The 22,973-nt window shown below is 43.4% G+C and overlaps 1 protein-coding gene and 1 long non-coding RNA gene across 8 annotated transcripts in view; one reads left to right on the top strand and one right to left on the bottom strand.

Annotated features, from left to right (window-relative positions):
• EYS (eyes shut homolog) overlaps window positions 1-22,973 on the top strand; it is a 471,327-nt gene that overhangs the window by 397,520 nt on the left and 50,834 nt on the right. For all 7 annotated transcript variants that reach the window (XM_083495822.1, XM_083495824.1, XM_083495825.1 and 4 more), the window contains 2 exons: window positions 7,039-7,147; window positions 7,747-7,967. In XM_083495822.1, coding sequence (XP_083351948.1) covers window positions 7,039-7,147; window positions 7,747-7,967 — 330 coding nt within the window. The remainder of the gene's footprint in view (window positions 1-7,038; window positions 7,148-7,746; window positions 7,968-22,973) is intronic.
• On the bottom strand, window positions 7,989-20,987 carry LOC310703526. Its single transcript, XR_014524218.1, has 4 exons — window positions 20,711-20,987; window positions 18,415-18,528; window positions 16,847-16,981; window positions 7,989-8,587 (listed from the first exon to the last, which is right to left on the bottom strand). It is a non-coding gene; the product is annotated as an uncharacterized lncRNA (long non-coding RNA).

The raw sequence follows: 22,973 nt of genomic DNA, 5'->3' as shown, positions 1-22,973 counted from the left end.
AATATTGGAAGTACAAGCACTCGTCGTGACAAACCCCTGTGGCGACACCCCCTACGGAGAGTCCATAGCCATGCCAGCCGTATTGATCAGTGCAGTCAGGCTAGAATCAGTGCAATGTGCTCAGACTATCTGATGCCAGTTAGTAATCTGGCCGCTGCACTAGCTGTCATTTCTGAAATGTTTTCAAAGGAAGCCTAACACATTGCACAGGGAGTGAAGGAAAGATGCCGGCTCCATAGGAAATGCCCACTCTGTGGAATAATATACAGAATGTGGGTTGCTCCCCCCCGCCCCGACACTGTGGTGGGGGTGGGGTGGGGGAGAAGGACCCCAAACACTCTCTCGATTAATGTGAATTCTGTGAATTCAGAGCTGATTTGATGGGAGTGCATATTCTGATGTTAATTATATTCCGCGTCGATTCAGTGTGATACATAGAAGACATAAAGCAATGTGATGCATAATGTAAGGCTGCAGAAACATAAGAAGAGCCTTGCTGGACCAGAGATATCAATGATCCATTTGTCCGGCATCCTGCTTCCTATAGTGACCAATCAGATGCCTCCAAGAAACCCTGCCAGCTAGATAAGTTGGCAGTAGCTATCTCCCACCAGCAAGTAACATTCACTGGCGTGCTGCCTCTGTATAATATTCCATATGGCCATCATGGCCAGTACACCTGTCCCAGTGTTCTTCAACTGAGTCACCAGATGTTGCTGGACTGTAACTCCCATCATCCCCTGCTAGCTTAGCCAATAGCCAGGGATGGGGTGGGAGCTGTAATCCTGCAACATCTGAGGACCCAATCCTGAAGAACAACTCAGTGAATTTGTCTAATTCTCTTTTAAAGTCATCTAAGCAGATAAGGCTCCTGCCAACCTAGCAGTTCGAAAGCCTGTCAAAGTGCAAGTAGATAAATAGGAACCGCTCTGGCGGGAAGGTAAACGGCGTTTCCATGCACTGCTCTGGTTCGCCAGAAGCAGATTTAGTCATGCTGGCCACATGACCTGGAAGCTGTACGCCGGCTCCCTCGGCCAATAAAGCAAGATGAGCGCCGCAACCCCAGAGTCGGTCACGACTGGACCTAATGGTCAGGGGTCCCTTTTCCTTTACCTAAGTGGATAAGAAGTGTGTTCTGACAATTCACAGCTTGAAAACTATGGCAATATATTTCTTTTTGGTGGGAGAGGAGGCAGGAGACTCTTGTTTTGGTGGATAGAACACCCACTCCACAATTATTTTAATTTGTTTGTGATTTTTCATTCGTTGTGTAAAGTAGGTTCTGTACTTGACACATAAGTCCAAGTTTAGAAATCACATCATGTACCTTTTTATGGTTATCCCCGGAGGGGGGAATGGCAGGACACTGATGAGTGCGGACCAGGAAAAGGGGGGCTGGAATCTGACTCAGGAAATGAGGGCAGTAGTTTCTGGGGACCTGTACCAGCCAGGAGGCAGGAACCAGGGGCAGGGGAAGCTTCAGAGCTGGAGGGGGCTGGAGCGCAGGATGGGTCAGAGGAAGAGGATGAAGAGGCAGGTCAGGCAAGAGAAGGGCCAGGTGCTTCCCCACCCTCTCCTGCACCACTTTCTCCCTGAACCAGGAGGGAATTGAAAAGGGGTGAGCAGAGGATGTTTCTGCACAGACACAGTCTCCAGCTGCATGCACACAGCCCCTTGGGGGGAGGTACATAAACTATAGCAGATGGAGAGTGGTCCCCTGCTGCTGCAACTGCTCCATAGAACTCACACCTGGGAATGCTGCCTAGCTGTTAGATTGGTTTGTATAAATATCCAGAACTGTAGAAGTGACTTTTTAAGTGTTATCTTTGACTATCAATACTTCTTTATCTGCCGTGTGCATTCCTTTGGCCGGGAAGCAACCTTGACAGGGAAGGAGAAATGCTGGATTTCAAATACAGTTGAAATTTCTAGCATAGGTATGTGGCAGAGTAACAGAAGAAATGCTTCCATCAAACATCAAAACAAGCCAACAGGGTAAAAGCTATTGTTTGCTGCGAGGTAGGCGATTAAGCATTGCCATCACTGTTTATAGCATAAGGGCAGGTTGGTATCATACGGTATGAGGTTAATTATGAAAAATACAGCTTAAAAACATCTTGAGGCTGCACCGCTGGATTCATCATTGGTCTTTCTGATGTGATCTGCTAGGCTTCTGGTTACAAAAAAAGCCGGAATGCATCAGTCTCTCTGCTGAGTTAATAGGCAGGAACCCAGCCCAATTTTTAAGTTGTAAAGAAAATGTTTCCATATCAGTTTCAGGCATCACATGCGCAAATATTTATATGCTGTAAAATGCAAGCTTCTCTGTACAAGTGCAACAAGTCCCATTATACCAAACTTCATATATCTGTAGTCAGGGCAGGGGGAAGAGTTCATAGACGTTGCTAATCAAAGAATTCATAGACATTGCTAATCAAAGAAAATATAAAAATGTGTGGCTAGTAGCCACATGGCTGCTCTAGAGATTCTGTCTGTAGGAACAGATAGGTAGTCGTGTTGGTCTGCATAGTCAAAATAAAAAATTCCTTCCAGTAGCACCTTAAAAATTCCTTCCAGTGTGCACACGAAAGCTCATACCAAGAACTAACTTAGTTGGTCTTTAAGGTGCTACTGGAAGGAATTTTTTATTTTGTCTGTAGGAAGTGGTGGATCTGCAGAACAGTTCATGTATTTTTGATTAAATCTGTGTCATGCTTACCAGTTGCCTAAGGATACCTTGGCCTAGTGTGTTGCCTTCTCGTGTGGGTGGTAGCAAAAGAAAGACCATTCTGTGCAGCTTCTCAAGACAATGCTACCCTTCCTGCCCCATGGTCTCCCACCCTGCCTTCTCTGAATTTGTTAAAGTAACAAGTGAGGCCACAGAAAGCCAGGTAGAAGAAAGTAGACTCTGCCCAGGAGTATGGAGAGTTGAAATTGGAGTGGCAGTGAAGGCATTATCCCCACAGTGGAGTCATTGTTCAAATGGCTACCTCACCCCCTTCCCCCCAAGACACCACAATCTAGGCTGCAAGGGTTATGGGAGTCTGTGGGTTGAGATTATTTACTTCCTAATACAGCAGATATACTTACCGGTACTTCAGGCTTTGCAAGATCTGGGTGTCCCTGCCCTCCAGTCTGAACTGAGGCCTTGACAACCTTGAGCTGTTTAAAGAGTACCATTAGATCCCTTCCCACCATAGCATGGCCATCAATCAGCAGCCATTTTTACCACTTATAAGATAGCTGGTTGCACCTAAAAGATACACCCAGTTATTCACATTGTGTAAAGGAGAGGGAAATGACCTCTGCCACAGAGGAGTTAAGTGTCAGGCTCTAGAGAGAGTTCATGAGTAGAAAATGGGAAAAGGAAGAAACTACATAGTTGCACTAGTAGGAGGCAGGACAATGAGTCTCACTAGAAAAAACAGGGCTACAGACTTGGAGATAGCAGGGGAGGAGAAGGGAGATGGTTCCATCAGGCAAGCTTGATGCTTTGTGCTGACGTAGCCATCTCTGTAACGATGCTTTGAATTCCACCCAAAGGCAAGAAGCCTGGAGACAAGGATGTCCAGAGCCATTAAGTGCTAGCATGGTGGTTGATAGCATCAAGTACTGGAGAGATTGCTCTAATGAGGGCACTTCCTAGACATAGATACAGTGGTTTGGTCTCATATGAAGAGCACTACTGGATAAGACAAAGGCCTATCTAGTTCAGTATCCCATTCTCACAGTAGTCAACCAGAAGGGCCAGCCCTCCCATGAGGCAAGATGTGGCAACTGCTTTGGGTGGCATGATCCATAGGGGCAGCAGATTCGGGCTAGAAGGAACACTCTTCATGTAGATCTTCACTCCTCCGCCTTGTTCCTGATGTAGAGCTTCACTCCCTGCTTCTTCCCTGGCAAGGAACCACCATGTTGTGTGTGGTTTGACTCAGGTACCCAAATGTCAACCAGATGCCCATGGGAAGCCCACAAGTGGGACATGTGTGCTACAGTGCTCTCCCCATTTGTATTTCTCAAAACAAAACAACACAAAAAAAACCCTTGTGGCAATCACACAGGGTCCCCGGATGTTTCACCGTCTATTGATCCCTGTGCCACCACTTTATTTCTCGCTGCCACTACCCAGGCCCTACCTGGTACAATACTGAGTCCAGTCAGGGTTAAATTGGAACATAAACTTCTGTTTATTTATTGCAGTTTAACAAGCATGTGGTTTCATAAACGGTATCGGTCAAGTACAATCATGGGGTGCCTATCCAGACTTATAACTTCCACTACCTGCTCTTACTCACTAAACCACCTCTCAGATATTTACTTGTCTGCCTAGCCCCTAACTGTTTCTGACTCAGCTTATTTTGCTACACTAACTCAACCTACCCACAGACTCTATTCCAATTCACTGCCACTCCAACCAACCACCCAACTTACAACAAACTCCTCCCTTCGCCCCTTCCACAGCTGGTTTTATAGTCCCTCTGACTCTACCCCCTGGGTTCTGATTGGGTAACCTGTTAAACTATTTCACCTCCAGCACTCTCATATGTTAATGTCACAACCCTCACTGTGCAATCCTGCAAACTCCACCCACTTTAGCCTATGGCTCAAGCCACCATGGGCCCCCAATGTTTCCCATGGGTGACTGGTCCTACAGCAAAAAGAATTTTCCTCACTCTTGGCTTGAAACTTATTCCACGGGCAGAGCAGCCTCTTCCCGAACGTTCTGCAAAAGTCCATAGATAAGATTCAGCACTGATATTTGCTATCAAGGATACTGATGCATCTGTTCCAAATGCAGGAAGTTCAAAAAGATTATGGCTCCCTTTATCTTTGGAGCTTTTCTGTATTACAGTATGGTAATAGATGGATGCTCAGTGCCTTCTGTTTCTCCTACAGACTAGCCCTCTTTACTGGCTTGAGCAGGGACCCCCAGCACATGCAACAGATTCCTGCCTGCCTCTCAGCGCCAGTGGATGCCTTGATTGGGGTGCGAGTGTTGACATTAGGTTGCCAGGCGCAAATGTTAAGTGGAAATTCAAAATGAAGCATGGGGAGAAAGGATGCTTTCACCAAATTGAGTGCTCATTTTAATTAAGCGCTTTCCCATTATGTTCTCACATTTGACAACCGCTGAAATAATAATTAGCACTCATAGAGGGGTTTTTTTTCCCACCCTCACAAAATAATAATTTAAAAACAATTATGTGAAAGCTATCCTTTGGGAATGGGTTTTTTATTGCTGATAATGTACATGACGTTCTCCCCTCAGATTTGATCACATTGGGAAAAAGCCCCAAAGAGTTATCAGTAGCTTATTTGACATCCCTTGCATTTATTTTACAAATTCCCTTAACCTTGTGTCCTGCTTTATCTCCAAAACTCAGTACCAGTGTATACATTAATAGCATCCTTTGTGAGTTGTGATAACTCTTATCGCAGTGTAATCTTGATGCTCGTAGGTACAGCCCTTCGTTTTCCAAAGCATTTTTATTTCCCCCGTAGACCAGCAGAAAGGAAAACGTCTGTCTAGAGAGTTCACTATCATTCAGCACTGATGTTACTTGTTCAACAATCACCTACACCAGGGAAAGTATATGTCAACCACAGTTAGTAGAATTCATCAGTATCTACAATGCTTACACATGTAAAAAGCTCCCCCCTGCCCTCACTCTCTTTTTTCTGTGTACATTTCAGATTCTCAAACAATAGGCATTAGGGGAGTAATAAAAAAGGGATACCTTAAAAAAGAAAAAAGAAATGAACTTAGAACTTTGGTCTGCTTTTGAAAGTCGATATAACATGCCTACTTTCCATATATCTCTTTCCAAGTTCATACACATGGATACCACCCCTTATAATCTCGGTGTGTGTGTGTGTGTGTGTGAGAGAGAGAGAGAGAGAGAGAGACCAATGGAGGTACTGGCTTTATTATTTATCCATTTAAATAATGTTTAGGGACATAGTAAGGGATGCAGATGGCACTGTGGGTTAAACCACAGAGCCTAGGACTTGCCGATCAGAAGGTCGGCAATTCAGATCCCCACAACGGGCTGAGCTCCCATTGCTCAGTCCCTGCTCCTGCCAACCTCGCAGTTCGAAAGCACATCAAAGTACAAGTAGATAAATAGGTACCACTCCGGCAGGAAGGTAAAGAGCATTTCCGAGCACTGCTCTGGTTCGCCAGAAGCGACTTAGTCATGCTGGCCACATGACCCGGAAGCTGTACGCCAGCTCCCTTGGCCACTAAAGCGAGACGAGCATCGCAACCCCAGAGTTGGCCACGACTAGAGCTAATAGTCAGGGGTCCCTTTACCCTTTACCTTTAAGGTGCCTTACTATTGGTCAGACCTCAATATTTACCTCAATATTGTTTACACTGACTGACAGCAGCTCTCCAGGGTTTCAGGCAGGAATCTCTCTTAGCCCTACCTGGGATTGAACATGGAACCTTCTGCATGCAAAGTAGATGCTCTACCACTGAGTCACGGCCCTCCCTTATTCAACTTTTCAGCCAAAAAAAAAAAAAAATACTCCCCAAAAGCTGCAGATCACACAAAAGACAGCCTGTGTCCTCAAGTTTTGCATTCTAAAAGGACATGACACAAAAGGAAAATGAATTCATAGGGAGGAGGAAATAAACAAACTTGGGGGCAAAGTTCTTGGCTGCAATGACCAGCTGGGGTGGGATAGCTCAAGGAGAAGAGGAGCCAAAAGTTGCTGCATCATTTCTCTTCCCTTGTCTGCTGCAGTCTGATGGTTCTTTATAAATCAGCACTTCCCTGCTTGGCCTATACATGTAGCCACCACAACTTGTGGTAGCCACATGTGTTGGACCCAAGTGTTGGTGCTGGTTCAAAACAAGCGGTTTGTCCACTCATTTTCCTTCTGCGGCCATGCACTCTTTCACATATGTTCATCTGGGGGCTGTCACATATAGGAACCAGGCCCATGCCAGATTTAACTCTCACGCTAGCAATCCATTTTCACAACAATTCCTGTTTCCCATCCCAAACAATGAGTTCTTCTGCTTTCTTCCAGCTATATGTTGCCTTCTGACAGTCCTGAAGGCTATTGCCTGCTTGAAATGACTGCAGATGAAAATTCTCCTGTACGTCGGGGGCTCTTTCTGCCACATCGGTTGACTCAGGTGAGCTTGCAAATCACAGCCCAAAGTCACACCATAACCCAACTATTTCCATTTATCTCCCAAGTCATTGGAAGCATGATTTATTAACTTCCCTTTTTATTATTAGATGGAACAAACCTTGTTTCATGCAATCCTTTGGGTATGCTGCACATCCAATAGAAATTAGAGATAATACTCGTGTACAACTTCGGTTTATGTCAATGGGACTTGTGTTAGTGAACTGGTAGTTGTCTGGAGCAGCCTTATGTCACCCATACAGTCTCTGGATTACTTACATCAGCAGTAATCAACATGGCGGTGCCCTCCAGGTATTGTTGGACTACAAATCCCATCAGCCACAGCCAGCATGGCCCCATGGCCAAGCATAATGGGACATGGAGTTCAGCAATATCTGGAGATCACCAAGCTGTCATGAAGTTAGAATCCCAGGCACACCCATGGATGAAGCAGGAAACATTTGTACGCTTATGAGTACAAGATGAACCACGTTTCTGTGTCCTACTCCCTCAATTTCCTTCATGAATAGAGGCTATAGGCAGTTGCAGTAAGGGCTGATTTATTTTTGTGTGTATACGCTTATTTATTGTGATCCTTTTCAGGTTACCTTTGGACCAATATTCCTTGGGAATGTCCCAAGTCACATTAAGATTCATCCGAGTTCTGGGTGGATTTATGGCTTCAGAGGCTGCATTAGGGAGTTCCAGGTGAACAACAAAGAACTCTTCATCATAGACGAAGCCTTGGGAGGAAGGAACATCGAGAACTGCAATGTCCCTGTTTGTGATTATCATCCATGCCGCAACGGTGGCACTTGCACCAGGTAGGCATCAGGTCCTTATCTTTAAATTCCTTCGCTGCCTGATTAGCTTCCCTCATTAAATCATTGCACTGTGTGTGTGTTTGTGTGCATAGTTTGTTTGTTTGTTTGAGGCATTTTTAATCTGCTCTTCAATTAATTTACTACAAATGTTGTTTTTCTTCCATGTTTTTAATAGCCCTTGTGGGAGTAGAACTCGTCCCTTCTGGAAAAACAATTATATTGTTTGTTTGTTGATTTATCTGAAGCATTTTTAGCTCACTCTTCAGCTAGAAAGGCTCCCAGAGCAGCTTGCATGAGTTCAATAAAAGCAAGATAGCTTCCACATACAAGACTTTGCCCTTTAAAAGACAAGGCACAAAAGGAAAAATGGGATGGGGAGGGAAGAGGAAAACAAGAAAACTCAGGCACCACTTAGTAGTTACATTGTTGTTCTGATAATGGAAAGGAAGCCATTCAGGAATAGGAGGAGCCAAGTGCAGCTGGTTTCTTAGTGGAGTCAAATGACTGATCCTGCTTCCAATTTCTCCCTCTGCCACAGCCAGGCGACAGTTGAGGGAGGAGCCTAGAAGGGCTGGTGCCTCGGTAGGGCAGAGCCGTGCATCCAACTTCTCCCTCTGCTTCTATATGGGAGAAAAGACAATATTTCAAAAACAAAACAAAGACACCTACAACTGAAGCATGGAATACGAGGATTTCACATATTCCCAATGGAACTGAAATCAGGGAGTTGACTAAGGTGCTTCTCCCTTTAATGAATAGGAACTATTCTTTGATTCACATAGGCAGCGATAAAGTCACTTCCTGTGAGATTAGTGATAATCCCAGTCCAAACTATTTCATCTGGGAGTTGCGGAAGGCAGCGATCAGAGCAAAACTATGCAATGAACTTGAATGCAATCTATCCACCTCATTCACAATTCAATTTTTAAAAAAGAAAATGCATTTTAAAATAGTTGAGGGTTTTTAAAGGTTTTTGTTGATGGAGACCATAAAAACATGTCAAGATGCTGATTTATTGCAGCAGCAGCAGCAAAACAACACCACAACTTAGAGCCTTGTTTAACAATCATGCTTGCCACATAAAGCAATTAAATAACCATTTTGACTCTGTGTACAAAACTGAAATAGTTCACAGTCATCTAAAATGCTGCCAGTCTTTTAACTTAAGCTGGTTTAATAGCAGTTACAAATATCTTTCTCTTCATTGCTTGGTGATACCGGAACATCGGAAAAGCCTTCCTAGAGATTTCATCTCTGAAAAACCACAGGCTGTTAAATAAGCAATTAAACCACAAGCAAGAAACTCAGATCTCGATTCCATAGTTTATGATAAGACTACTGGGAGATAAAGCCGAGTGCTGAAAGCTCTAATATTTTGCTTCACTGCAGGCGGAGGGCATTGAAGGCTAAGCCTCTTAGCACCAATATAGAAACATAGTGGCTGTGAATGACCGAAAGTTTGAGTTTCCAAGTTGCCTTCAAAGTACAGTGCAGGAATCCCATTCAAGAGCTCCCCCATGCAGGATCTCAGTTTCCATTAGTGCACATTCCCAATAGGAAAGAACAAACCTGAGAAAGCAACTGATTGTTTGAAGTGAGGGAATGAGATAATGCAGGGAATTCTCAAGTTTTCTTCTAAAGCGGGATTGACCGATTTGTCTCATACCAAGGGCTGCTTTAGGGACGCGGGTGGCACTGTGGGTTAAACCACAGAGCCTAGGACTTGCTGATCAGAAGGTCAGCGGTTTGAATCCCCACGACGGGGTGAGCTCCCATTGCTCGGTCCCTGCTCCTGCCAACCTAGCAGTTCGAAAGCACGTCAAAGTGCAAGTAGAGAAATAGGTACCACTCCAGCGGGAAGGTAAACGGCGTTTCCGTGCGCCAGAAGCGGCTTAGTCATGCTGGCCACATGACCCAGAAGCTGTATGCCTGCTCCATCGGCCAGTAAAGCGAGATAAGCGCACAACCCCAGAGTCTGCCACGACTGGACCTAATGGTCAGGGATTCCTTTACCCTTTACCTAAGGGCTGCTTTAGAGCCTAATAAATACTGGGTGATAGCTGACTTCAATGGAACCGGTGTACTGATCTGTATGCTACGGCAGAGATGGAGGTGGCCCTCGCAGTGTTGCTGGACTGCAGCTCCCATCCCCCCTGACCACTGGCCAAACTGGCTTGGACTGATGGGAGTTGCAGTCCAACAGCAGCGGGAAGGCCACAGGTTCTCCCATCCCCGTGTTAGTTTTCCCCTCCCTGTGCATATCAGGTTTTATTGCCACTTCCCTGTGATGGGTTTCTGTGTCCTGTGTCTGTTGGCCCTCCCAATGACACAACAAGTTGCTGGAAGTGGCAGGAGGAAAGAGTGCTCTTGTGCTTGTGTCCCGCTTGCATGTTCCCCACAGACGAGATGCTGGATGAGATGGGCTGTTGGCCTGATCCTGCAGGCTCTTCTTGGGTCCTGTGTAGCATTTCCATTGCCAGCATGGAACTTCTCCATGTCATCCAGCAGTTTGCATGTGGCAAGGTGTATTCCCACATTGCATCAAGTTACAGAGGGTCCCTGTAAAGAGGAGCTTTCTATGTGAGTAATGAAGGGACTGCAGTGGGTAGAGTATTGACTTTGGATAGGAAACCCAGGCTGAAATCTTTGCTGGGGCTTAAAGCTCACCTGGGTTGAATGAGTAGCGAACTCTCAGATGAACCTGCCTCACAGCATCATGATGAGGATAAAATGTGGAGTGCCTTGAATGGTCAGGAAGAGTAGGATATGAATGTGGTAGGTGAGTAAGTGAAATTACCTTCCAGCTCTGTGAATCTATTCACATATATCACTCTCCCTCCTCCCCTTAGTGCATGCCACTACATCAGTGATTTCCTCATTTGTGGCAAGCCATGGTTTGTTGTTACATCCGTATAGGCAAACTGTGATTTGCACATGCCACCCAAACCAGAATAAACATGTCAGTGACCCTGCGAGTACAATCCAGATCTGTTAAAATTTGTAGGGTTGAAATGCTCTCAAGATGCATTCTGTGCCTAGAGTAAGAATTTTAGCTCAGAGAAAGGGTGTTTAGTCTGCCAGTTGAGCGGTCAAATCTCTTCGGACTCCTATGGTGCAGAAGGTTCTTTTTTTAAAAGCAGAGAAGATAATGTGCCGCATTTTCATCAGGGTTTGGCAGGAATTAAAAGGCTATAGTGTTGTGGAAACAGCTCATAGAATTCCCATATCAATGATCGTGTCAAAAACACATTGGTAGTGGCTGATGAATAAATGTATTTCTGGCTGCTTAAAAGCTTGTCAAAATGTAAACATACATGAGCTTAGTTTTCGTAGTGCTGAGCAAAACCAGAAAGTTAATTACACTCATACACGAGTGTGCTTTCAACGTCCTGAACTATTCTCATAAGCAATTATTCTTACTGTTGTTGTTCGGCAAGTATTGGAACAGCAGATGGCTCCATTAATGTTAATCAATTAATTAAGACCGGAAAATCAAAGTCAATTAACAATAAATTTCAATAGAGAGTAGCTTATCTTCAGACTTCAGAACACTGCAAACAGTGTAATTATCAAAATCTCCGAGAAGACTGGTTTCCCAAGGATGAACTAGTGACCTTTCAAGTACAGCTTTCCTACAAAACAAATACCAATTTTTGTTCAAGAATGAAGGTGATAACGAAAAAAATACATTCCTTGCATTTGAAGAAAATGCTGCAGCTGTAAGGACATCCCGCACCCCACCCCACGTGCTATTTGTAAATATGAAGGTATTGCAAAGCCACTATACAAAGTCTCTAGTACTCTTTCCTTCCAAGAGAAAACTGACTTTGTAGCAGCTGCTGTTAGAAGTTCTCACTTGCTCAGGGACAATGTGAAACAGTGGGATGACATTTTTCCAGCACTCAAATCACACCGACATCTGTGGGCTCAAATTGGAATTTTTTTAAATTATTATTTCAATAAGTTAATTTAGGCACACTCCAGATTAGGCCTGAATAAACTCACTGAAGTCCAGCCAGATTCATATCCAGCCTAGGGGAGCTTCCAGCCCCACCTTCTGCCCATGAGACAAATGTCAGAGGCAACCAGGGGAGCTTGTGGGTGGCGATGGGGCTTCCATTAGCCTGTAAAAATGTTTGGGGTCGTCAGGGACTGCATTCTGCCATGGCACTGGGGATGGGAGAGAAACTTGATTAAGTTCGCATTTAAAGGTGAATCGGCCATATTTGAACTTTCTGAAATAAAATGCGAACACAGCTATCTTCGGAATGCACATGTCTCTCAATCTTGCAATGCAGCTCACCAGCCAAGTAAGGTGTACAAAAATGCATATGCTAGGGTAAGATGTAAAAATGTGTATATTCCTGACAATAACATACCCAAAATGAATTATATTAGGGAAAGTTGCTTTGCAAAATGGTGTTTATTAGGTAAAATTGCATACAAAAAAAATACTAAAGCACTGATGAATTTTCACAAGGGGTTGTTTTTTGTTTTGTTGTTTTGGAGGGGGATGCAAATTGCCGCAGAGATTTGGGGGGGATGAAAAACTGAGAGAACCAAAATTGACAGGTCCTTCCATCCCTTCCAGGCCCAACCTAAATGTTCCCAAGTTCACTAGGAACTCCAGGATATGGCTGTAGAAAGTACAAGTAGAGGTTAGATTTCCTGTAGGTTCTGGCAACCCTAGATGTTGTGTACCATTATATAGGCCCTAATGGAATCGCCAACCACCATCCATGATACCTCCATGCCACTGCAACAAAGCATGTTTAGGTGGAAAGGAATGAGGCAACAGGAAACAGGATTTGTGGCAGACTGAGCCTATTACAAGCTGAGGCAGAATTATGCATGGGGTTGGGCTTGTAATGCTTTTTTGAGCTCCCTTTTCTGAACTTTAAGAGCAGCATTAATTACTATATAATATTGCTGAGTTCATACAGTTCTTCCCCAGCAAGTAGAGCTGTTGTGATTTGGAATGCTATCTGGATCATGATGGCACAAGTGTGAGGGGCGCCTATTGAAACGCCAGCACCATCGCTGATGGTGATGGACACAAATCACACACCCATAGCATGTTATGCCAGTCTTGTGCTAGAGCTTAGCTGGCGAAGAGGAGTTTTGCATCAGTGCCAAAGCAAACTGTGAGGAAAGCCTGAGCAGTTTTAGCAGTGATGTTGAGTCTTTAGACTTTTGCTTGACGCTGGCTGCTGATGTGAAAGCACTGAGGAGCTTCTCAAGACTCTGCCTTGATAAAAATCAATTTCAGTTTCTCTGGGAGTCTCTTCTTTGAGGAATAAGCACTCCCCCCACACACATGCACATGAACACTCGTCAACCAGCCCACAAAAAGATAGTGAGGGCAATAGCTAAAACTATTCTCCCCACCCAAGGAGACTCCCTCCCCACCTATCACATGTAGAGTAGCTGCTGCCCTATCACATTTGGTTAGGGCTTGTAAGACAATTCTGCAAAGGCTGTACTCTGGCACCAGAGGCATGCTTTGAATTGATTGTTTGTATAAGCCTTGATCTGAATTGATTGTCTTGCCTTTCCATTTCTACAAAGCTATTTTTTGCAGGTTAGCTAGCAGAGTTAACCTTTGCAATATTTACAGAGTTGGGAAATAAATAATTTGACTGTAACTGATGGAAGTACCTTGCATTGCAATCCTAAGCATATTTTCCAGGACAGAAGCCTCACTGATCTCACTGACACTTTATTAATGAATAAATGACACATTTGTACAAGCAGATTAAAACCCCACATTTTGCATAGGTCTAGGGAACAGAGCAAAGGACAACGCCCCCCCCCCCCGCACTTCTTATTTCTGTAGGATTCCTCTGTCAAGTTGAGCTTGTCCTATCTATAGCAATCGTGAAAAGGAAGACATATTGTGTTCATTAAAACAAACAGCCAAAACCCTTCTAGGACATAAAAGTATATAAATAAAGTTCTAGCCTTCCTGCATACCACCTTTGGGATTTTAATATTACAGTCCAAGGCATGTTTACTCACAAGTAAGTCCCATTGTATTCTATGCTAGTGTGCACCTAAATCACTTATCCCTCACTTAAAGGCACAAGGGCTACCATTATGGCATGTTGTTTGGTCTTCCCTTAAATGAGATAAAGAAAGGACCTAATTCTTCAAGGTCACCTCCATATTGTCACTATTTGGTAGAAGGGATTTAGCATACCAGACATGATGCATCCTGTTCATGCAAACACTCTCATTGGCACAATGAAACTTCCCCTTCCGTTCTTCTCTCCACCATCCCCCTCACACACAAAATCTGTTCTGGGGATTTTCCTAACCTTCTGGAGCAGATTTCTGGTGATGGTGAGGGGATCACTGAGAGAGGAGAAGGATGGGAGGTTCTATTGCACAAGAAGGACAACTTCATTGTATACAACTCAATGTGTTCCCTTAGTCTGATACAACAAACCTACTTTTTCCTCTCCTCTTTTAAAATGACCTTTTGCGGTAAGGAAAGTAACAGGGAAATACACTAAAAAAGAGTAGGATTATGATTGCACAAACAAATCAGGATGGAGATTTCATAAACAGGTCATCTGGAGGGGTCCTAACAGTTAAGCGGTTCAAAGGTAAGCCAGGATTTAGTTTAGCTTCTAGGTAGAATCATAGAATCATAGAATCATAGAGTTGGAAGAGACCACAAGGGCCATGGAGTCCAACCCCCTGCCAAGCAGGAAACACCATCAGAGCACTCCTGACATATGGTTGTCAAGCCTCTGCTTAAAGACCTCCAAAGAAGGAGACTCCACCACACTCCTTGGCAGCAAGGTACATTTGGGAATTTTGGAACTATAAGTTTCTAACACTATGCTACCAACAGAGATCTTGTGTTAGCACCTCTGTGCTTTCCTTTGGTCTTAATTGAGCTTTCTAAGCACAGTAGGGGAAAAGGCTTCCAATTAGGAAGGAAAAGTACCAACACTGTATATACTGTGATGCCTGAGAGATCTCTTTTCATGGGAATGAGGATCACTTTTGGAGTAGAACATATTTCAGTCGGGATAGAGAGCACAAATAGTCTCCAAAGACGAGTCTTTATCCATTATTATTTGCCCAATTATCAACACTAATATTGCGTTCTCTGCTTTTCCAACGTTTGAAAATTCGCTTTGGGAGTCAAACTTTTAGAATGCTTGCTCTGCAGAGGAGAGGGTGGCAAGCACTACAAGCCTTTAAGCTCTTCAGGCAGCAAATCAGATCTTTGCAAAATGCATAATTCTTCCCAATGTGTATGGCAATGGGGCCTTGGTGTAGTCAAAGAGCCGCTTACATTGTTTTTCTAACATTTCATTACCAATGCCCTTGCCAGTTGGCACATGTGAGCGATTAGCTTGGAATGTGAAGAATCCTTTTGGACCTTCTGGGAGCCTCTTTATACAAATGAGATTTCTTCTTCAGTGAGTTACGGGAAAGTCACCTAACTGTCATACAATTGCAGGGCCAGATTGGGAAGGGGTGGGGGGGTGGGGAAGAAATATTAATATTATTGAATGTTGTCCAAGGAGTAGTTTGCAAAGGAGTCTGAGAACTGTAATGAAATTAAAATGACTGGATTGGTAAAGAGCCCATTGCAGGCAGTCTTTGCATCACACCTTTGCAGCAAGGTCAAACAAGCTGGTGTGTGGAGAGGAGAGAAAAGGCCCGTCTCCATCTGCCTCTTGCTTGACGCAGATGCAAGTCATTTGCCCTGATTGATCCTTCTAGGCACAGGAGACCATTTTAACTTACATTCTATCTTCCCACCAAGGCTCTTCAAGGAAAAAGTGGCATTTTTAGCAGCACAGGTATCTTTGGAAACTCTTACACACACAAAAACCTAATCTGACATTCTTTGGCTGGAGTACTGAATGGCAATTGCTGTAAGCATTCCAGTTACTTACCGGTATCCATAAAGGCTCAGGGCAGGCAGCAATGTAAAGAGCCCATTCCTGACATTCTGTTTCTCCTGGGAGTACTCAGTAGACATGGCCACATGAGCCAAATGATATTGCCAGTGATTTTGAGGGAGTCACTGCCTACCAAACCTTTCACCACTAATGGGAGCTACCAGAACAGTGTGGTTCTTGCACCATTTGTAACACGTGCAACATCCTTTGACATGGAGAAGGTTGATGGCGTTAGGGCTCATTTGGTCATTCCCAAGAGATCAGAAGCTGATCCCAAGCACATATGTTCCTTTTTCCCCCTGCCCTCAACATTAGAAAGTAGGAGGTTCTAAGAATTCATGTATTTTCCTCTTCAGTGATTTACTTCTGCCTGCAGTAGGGGAAGCATGTGAGGATCTTTCATTTATAGAGAGAGGACAATAGAGAGGATTGATTTGTTACATTAATTACACAATCGCCACTTTCCCCAGCTTGGCAGCTTCCATATATTTTGGACTCCAGCTGTCATCAGTTCCAGCCAGCTTGGCCCGTGGTCAGGGATTATGGGAGATGTAGTCCAGAATACTGGAGGCCCCAAGGTTGAGGAAGTCTGCACTGTCATAGAGGCAAATATTATTGGTTATATTGTGCCGTGACATCATCAGTTTCCCAAGTGATTCCTGACTGGCTGCAGTCACAGCGAAGAACTCTGTTAAAACTTTTTTATTTTATTTTTTTAAAAAAGTAGGAGTGAAAGTAAAATGAAATTGGTGCCAAAATACATCAAATTGAGGAACAATGACTGTGAACAGGTGCAAAAGCAGTATATATTTGTAGACCTTTTCACCTCCACCTCCAATATAGCAACTTTTGAATTGAAAACAAAGTTGAAAAGCCAGCAGAACATTATCACAGCCAGTATCCAATAGATGACCCTGCCATACATTTCAATATTTCACAGATGGAAATAGGCACCGTTGTAAATTTGCAGCATTTATTCCCATGCCATGCGTCACCAGCTGAGTCCTCTTCTCCCATCACAGATTGCTGATGACTCTTCTCCACTTGCTGTGTGTTGCATTCATTTACTCTGCAATAACCTGTCCCTCACTCGTTTTTGTACCAGGATGATGAGAACAAGAGAGAAAAGAGAATATTTTAATAGAATGTACAATCTCCCGATGGATCTGAAAATACTTTTTTATAAAGCAGTTGCAACACAAACACATTCATCAGTATTTTCAATCTGGCTAGAAAGGTACAAAGGTGGAGGGAAAGGAAGAAATATACAGTGGTACCTCGGGTTAAGTACTTAATTCGTTCCGGAGGTCCATTCTTAACCTGAAAATGTTCTTAACCTGAAGCACCACTTTAGCTAACGGGGCCTCCTGCTGCCGCTGCACTACCGGAGCACGATTTCTGTTCTCATCCTGAAGCAAAGTTCTTAACCTGAAGCACTATTTCTGGGTTAGCGGAGTCTGTAACCTGAAGCGTCTGTAACCTGAAGCGTATGTAACCCAAGGTACCACTGTACTGGCATTCTGTGTGCATACACATTCATTTTACACATGTACACAGGAGATCTCTATCCTTTACACTACCCCAATATTCTGAAACCTATCGTACACACATAAATATTGCTTTCAGCTCTGTCTTGCCTTGTTTGACCCTGTACAACAGGGTGGAGAACTTGTGACCTTTCAGGTGTTGTTAATGCTGTAGCTCCCATTATGCCTAATCATTGGCTAGGCTGGATGTGGCTAATGTACCCCAATGATATCTGGAGGGCCACAGGTTCCCTACTCCTGCTGGATGATAAGTTCTTGGGAGCAAGGCCCTGTATCATGATTCACACAGCACTGTTCAGATTAGGCTTGATGTGACAGGCTCAGATGCAGGAGGAGGAAGTGGATGAATAATAATAATAATAATAATAATAATAATAATAATAATAATAATAATTTATTTATACCCCGCCCATCTGGCTGGGCTTCCCCAGCCACTCTGGGCGGCTTCCAAAAGAATATTAAAATACTATAATACATCAAACATTAAAAGCTTCCCGAAACAGAGGATGAAACAGAGGGGGAGGGGGGATGTGAGTTGGAGGAGGGGAAACTCTCCTGTCCACCTCAGCTTCAGTCACATGGGAAGAGAGAGCAGGGGTGCCAGCCCCAACTTTCCTGTGGAATGGAGAGCCTCAATGGAGGCTGGGGAGGGCTTAGAGCAGTCAGCCGGGAGAAGCAGAACTGGAGGTGGCAACAACAACAACAACTACTACTGAGTAGGAGGCTGCAGTCTTGTTGCATGACACCAGGCATCAACTTCCCAGATAGGAACAGAACCACCCACCTTCATGGAGTGCATATTTGCAATTCCAACATTCTCACAAGGCAAGCAAGTCTTGTGAGTCAGCATACCAGGTGGGGTGTGGAAACTTGTTGGGACATCTTCATTGCTTCCATCCCATTCTGAACTTCTTGCACTGCTCTTTAACTCCTGAAACATGACCCACAAGCCTTGCATCTGCTGCTGAGCCTTACCATCATGTGCCTGAATAAGGGTGTTTTTTGGTCAAAGTAAGAGCCACAGCTTGCATGCCTTGGAGCCAGAGTCAGGACAGCCTGTCTCAGTACTTTAAATATCTGAATACTTCCCTGAGAGGTAGGAGAGAACATGAATGTAATTAACAATAGCAGTAGGCATCCAAATGATTTCTACCAGCTTTTCATGAGGATCACTGAAAATGTATTTTGTCTGGGAAATTCTGAATTGTCATTTTCAGTGTATATGACACACACAGAGAAAGAAAAGGCTATGAGAACCAGTTGGAGAAAGTAGGCCATCTGCATGCACATACTATAATGGCAAAGCCTCTATCCTTCATTTTGTAAGTTTTGATATTAATTTTGTCTTCCTTTCAAGTAAAGCTATCATATTTTTCGCATTTTAAATGGATGGGTTATCAAGTCTTAATGATGTCAGGCTTTAATTGCTTTGCGGTTGCATCCTCTTAGTGAGCTAATGCAATAAATAATATTGAAATCTAATTTTAGAAATAATGTTTTGTGAAATGGAAGAATGCAAAGTGATAAATTTTTGTTTTATTTCTTTTATGAGCTTTGTATGTCGGTATATAGATCTATAGCGCCATGGTTTATGCCAGTTCGAGACTCCAAGCTAAATTATAAAGTCTGCTTTCAGCTCCAACAAATCTTCCCAGGACTGTGCTGCATTTTACTTAATATCAAGGACAAGTGGATTCTGTGTGTACAATAGCATGATTTGTTTATTGTGCACAGCTAAAGACAAGGCACGGACTGAGCAATATTTTTTACCTAAAAGTGGTTTTCCTATAAAACCAAACTCCTCCAAAAGACGAAGCTTGTCAAAATTTCCTGACTATGATTTAGGTCAAAACAGTGCTTTAAAACGCTCAGAATTGACGCAGGAGGGTAGTTGTCCTTGAACAGTTATTTGATCTGCTTCCTATGCACAGAGCTGAAAGTGCAGTATCGTGATTTGATAGAAACAAGTGTAGCATCCTCAAGGCATGAACTCATCTTGCTAAGTACAACTGGAAAGTGTAAAACAGGCAAGATGAGATGTGGATGAGATTGTGACTTGGAAGGATGGAGGAGCCTAGTTTGCAGTGTCATAGTGGGGTTAACCTTGGACTTAAACAAAAGGAGATGGATGAGTAGCTGGCTGAGCTGGTGGGCCACCATCCATAAACAGGGGTGCTGAAGGAAGTCCTGCATCTGAAGCAAACCAAATACTGACTTGCTAAAGGGGTTGTAGAGATTGCTGAGCCTATTATGGGCTATGCTGTTGAACCATATTTAATCATTTTTGTATTTTTTCTTATTTTTACCCTACCCAATAAGATTGTGAGCCTTCATTACAAACATAATTTTTATCACAAGTTCTGAACTCTGCATTTTATCCAGGACTGATGCCAGCCTTCTATTACCAGCTTAGTCTTTCTCCTGCTCCTCCACCTCCTGCTTCTATGCTTGCCAGAATCATGTCAAGCATTAAAGGAGGGCTCAGGTAAACAAGAGGAGAGAGAGAAGCAGAATGAAGATTCTACTTGGCAGATATGTCAAGGCAAGCACTCAATAGATGCTCCCACTGGTGGAAGTGGGGAGGTTTTTCCTCTGCAGCCATCTATACACACACCCAAAGAAAAATATGTGACAAGGGATTGATGGACCCTCTAGAACAGGGTTTCCCAAATGTGGGTCTCTAGGTGACTTTGGATTACAATTCCCATCATCCCTGACCACTGGTCCTGCTAGCTAGGGATGATGGGAGTTGTAGTCCAAAAACAGCTGGAGAGACAAGTTTGGGAAACCCTGCTCTAGAAAAAGTTGGTTGGCAGAGATGTTTAATACCCACCCCCTTTCCTTCCAGTGCAGCCTAAATTTTAATGACACCTGTAGTTTATGACTAGCACAGTGGGGGAGCCTGTAGCCTAGGTTTATTTTATTGATTCCTTGGAATTTTGTGAGAAAACACTGCATCTCTGAAGAGCAGCCTTTGAACGCTTGGCTGGTAAAAATCTTTAGAAAGTGGAATTGACATGAAAGTCCTTTTGCCACAGAACAGGACACCTCCATGATTAATTTTGGGGAAAGAGGTTGCCATCGTTTTATGGTATTTAAATAAAAATAGCATTGTTGATAAAATAATCCCCCCTCCCCGAGTGCGTTTTCCACGTAAAACTGGTTTCAGAATGTCAGAAACACTGCAAAGTTTAAATTCCTTATGTGAGCAAGGAACAGTCTGCAGATCATCTGTATTTCAGGCTGGCATTTGAAATAATTCAAGGCTTACCGGAGGAAAACTCCTGCTGTGCCGTGGGCTGTTTGGCTGCTTGGCACCTATTTGAGAGGGCTCCGGATGTTTCTGGTTTCCTCTGCCAGCCTATCCAAAGAGTCTGTACCACCGCAGTTCAAAAGGAAGGTGGGAAATCAGAAAAAAAACTATTTTCAGCAAAGCCTTTTGGGAATTGGAATAATCATGCCTACCAGCATTCTCCTGCCAATGCTTCTCCACCCGACTCCCATTATCTTTGCCTCTCACTGCATTTATTTAAAAGATCTTTTTGTTCCCAGAACATACATAATTGTTTAAATAATGGTTCCTATTTGGTGCTGCTTTTTTCAGCAGAGACTGTCATTAGAGCTTTCCTCCACCCAAAAAAAAGGTAAATTCCATATTCTGTAGGCTCTCCCCCATTTTGTTTTAACACCGACTTTCACGGTGCTTTACCACATCTTTTTCACGTGCCCTTCCGATTCTTTTTTCTGTGAAACAGAGGGAAGAGGCTTGAGGGATAGCTCAGTCAGTAGAGCATGAGAGTTTTAATCTCAGGATTGTGGGTTCAAGCCCCACATTGGGCAAGAGATTCTTGGATTTTCAAGGTTGTTGGACTAGATGAGCCTCACGGTCACTTCCAACTCTATAATTCTATTGTTCTGTCCATGCCGATTAAATTGGGCTACGTCACTCCCCCAATATTAACTGCCAGAGCCTCAGGTAGCTACAGTAGGGAAGACTCCTCTTTAAAAATAGAGGGGTAGAGGTTCAGCTCAGAGGAGGATGTTCATCTCTAGAAAAATTGGGCTTATGCAAGGGTAAGGAACAATTGCACTTAAAGGAAGACTCAAAGGACTTGTTCAGCTGCTTCTTTTTATATGGCGAAAGCAAATGGGAGATATATGAAAATCAATAGTGAGGTTGTTTCATGACGTCTCAAAGCATGCATCTCTTCCCAAGGTTTTGAAGCCCCCACCTGATTATAAGCAGCAGCAACCAGCTCCCTTGAAAAGCATTACCTTGGCCATTATACACCCTAGCAACCCTTTGATGATAGAGTCACAATCGATGAGCACACTTGCATGTAGCAACTGCAAGTCTGCACGTCCTTTGAGAATGTTACTAGATTCTAGATCTAGATACTAGATTCAAGCCTGTAATCCACTTACCTGGGAGCAAGACCCCCCCCCCCCTGAATTCAGTGGTACTTACTTCAGAGTGAACATGGAAATCTGTTTGCATAGCTTCTCTGGACTGGCAGAATACATATGAAAAAAAACCTTGACTATAAAATAAGGAGCTTTTTTATTTTATTTAGAAAAACTTAAGGTATCTTTCATTCCAGGGCTTAGAATGTTATTTGCATGGTATTCCTCATAATTTGTGCCAATAAAACTGACGTCACGTTTAAGCCCAAAGCTGTATAGACTGAGCATCTCTCGGGTAGAATTGAGATGACAGAACTATGCAGATTGCAGCATAAGGGAGAGATATCTCACAAATTGTGCCAAGTTGATTTGAAGCACAGGATCATTTAGAAGATAACAAATGTTATTAGGCTGGTCTTTGTTTCCTTATTTCTCTTTTTTCTTAAAGCAGGCTTTTTCTTGAGCTACCTGCAAACAGCCTGCAGCCAAAGAGAAATGCAGGGGAATAACTTGAATTTGTAAGACAGAAGGAATCACCTCACTTTTTACTCCATTGCTTCATTTCAGAGGGGATGAAGGTTCAGATTTAGGAGAGAGTAGGAAGCAAAATAAGGTCACGGGCCAAAATTAAGGGGCAGGGAAGCAGAAGAAGCACAATATACCATTATATTTACTCCAAGCTGTTGGATCAATGGTTCTGCTTGAAGGCAAGTGTAACGAGTTCACCTTCTTGCTGTTACCATCAGGTGTCCCTATGGCTGATGGTACCCCTAAAAGAAAGAATATCTATTTGTTTCACATTTAAGGAAGATAAAACTCTGGAGGTGTACAATACCTGTGGTCTAGTCATGTACAGCACTCAAAGAGGGGAAAGTGAGTAGAAAAGAAAATGTCTTTCTCATCTTGAAATAATTTAGCAGACAAACTCAAGTCCATCCTTACAGTCTACTGTGGTTAAAAGAAAAACAGATTTTGGATGACTAAAAAAAAAGATCATGGGATGCTGTGTTTATTTAAGATCTTCCTTTAAACAGCATTTACTCTTAATGAAGTTTGTGCCTAGTTACTCATGCATAATGACTGTGGAAATCAATAGGATTTGTTGAAACACAAGTGGCAGTAGGATTCTG

Source organism: Podarcis liolepis, assembly GCF_965112155.1.
Source record: "Podarcis liolepis genome assembly, chromosome: 3".
In the NCBI taxonomy this organism is placed as follows: domain Eukaryota; kingdom Metazoa; phylum Chordata; class Lepidosauria; order Squamata; family Lacertidae; genus Podarcis; species Podarcis liolepis.
The sequence above is the reverse complement of the archived record's forward strand: the minus strand, read 5'-3'. Positions and strand labels throughout refer to the sequence as shown.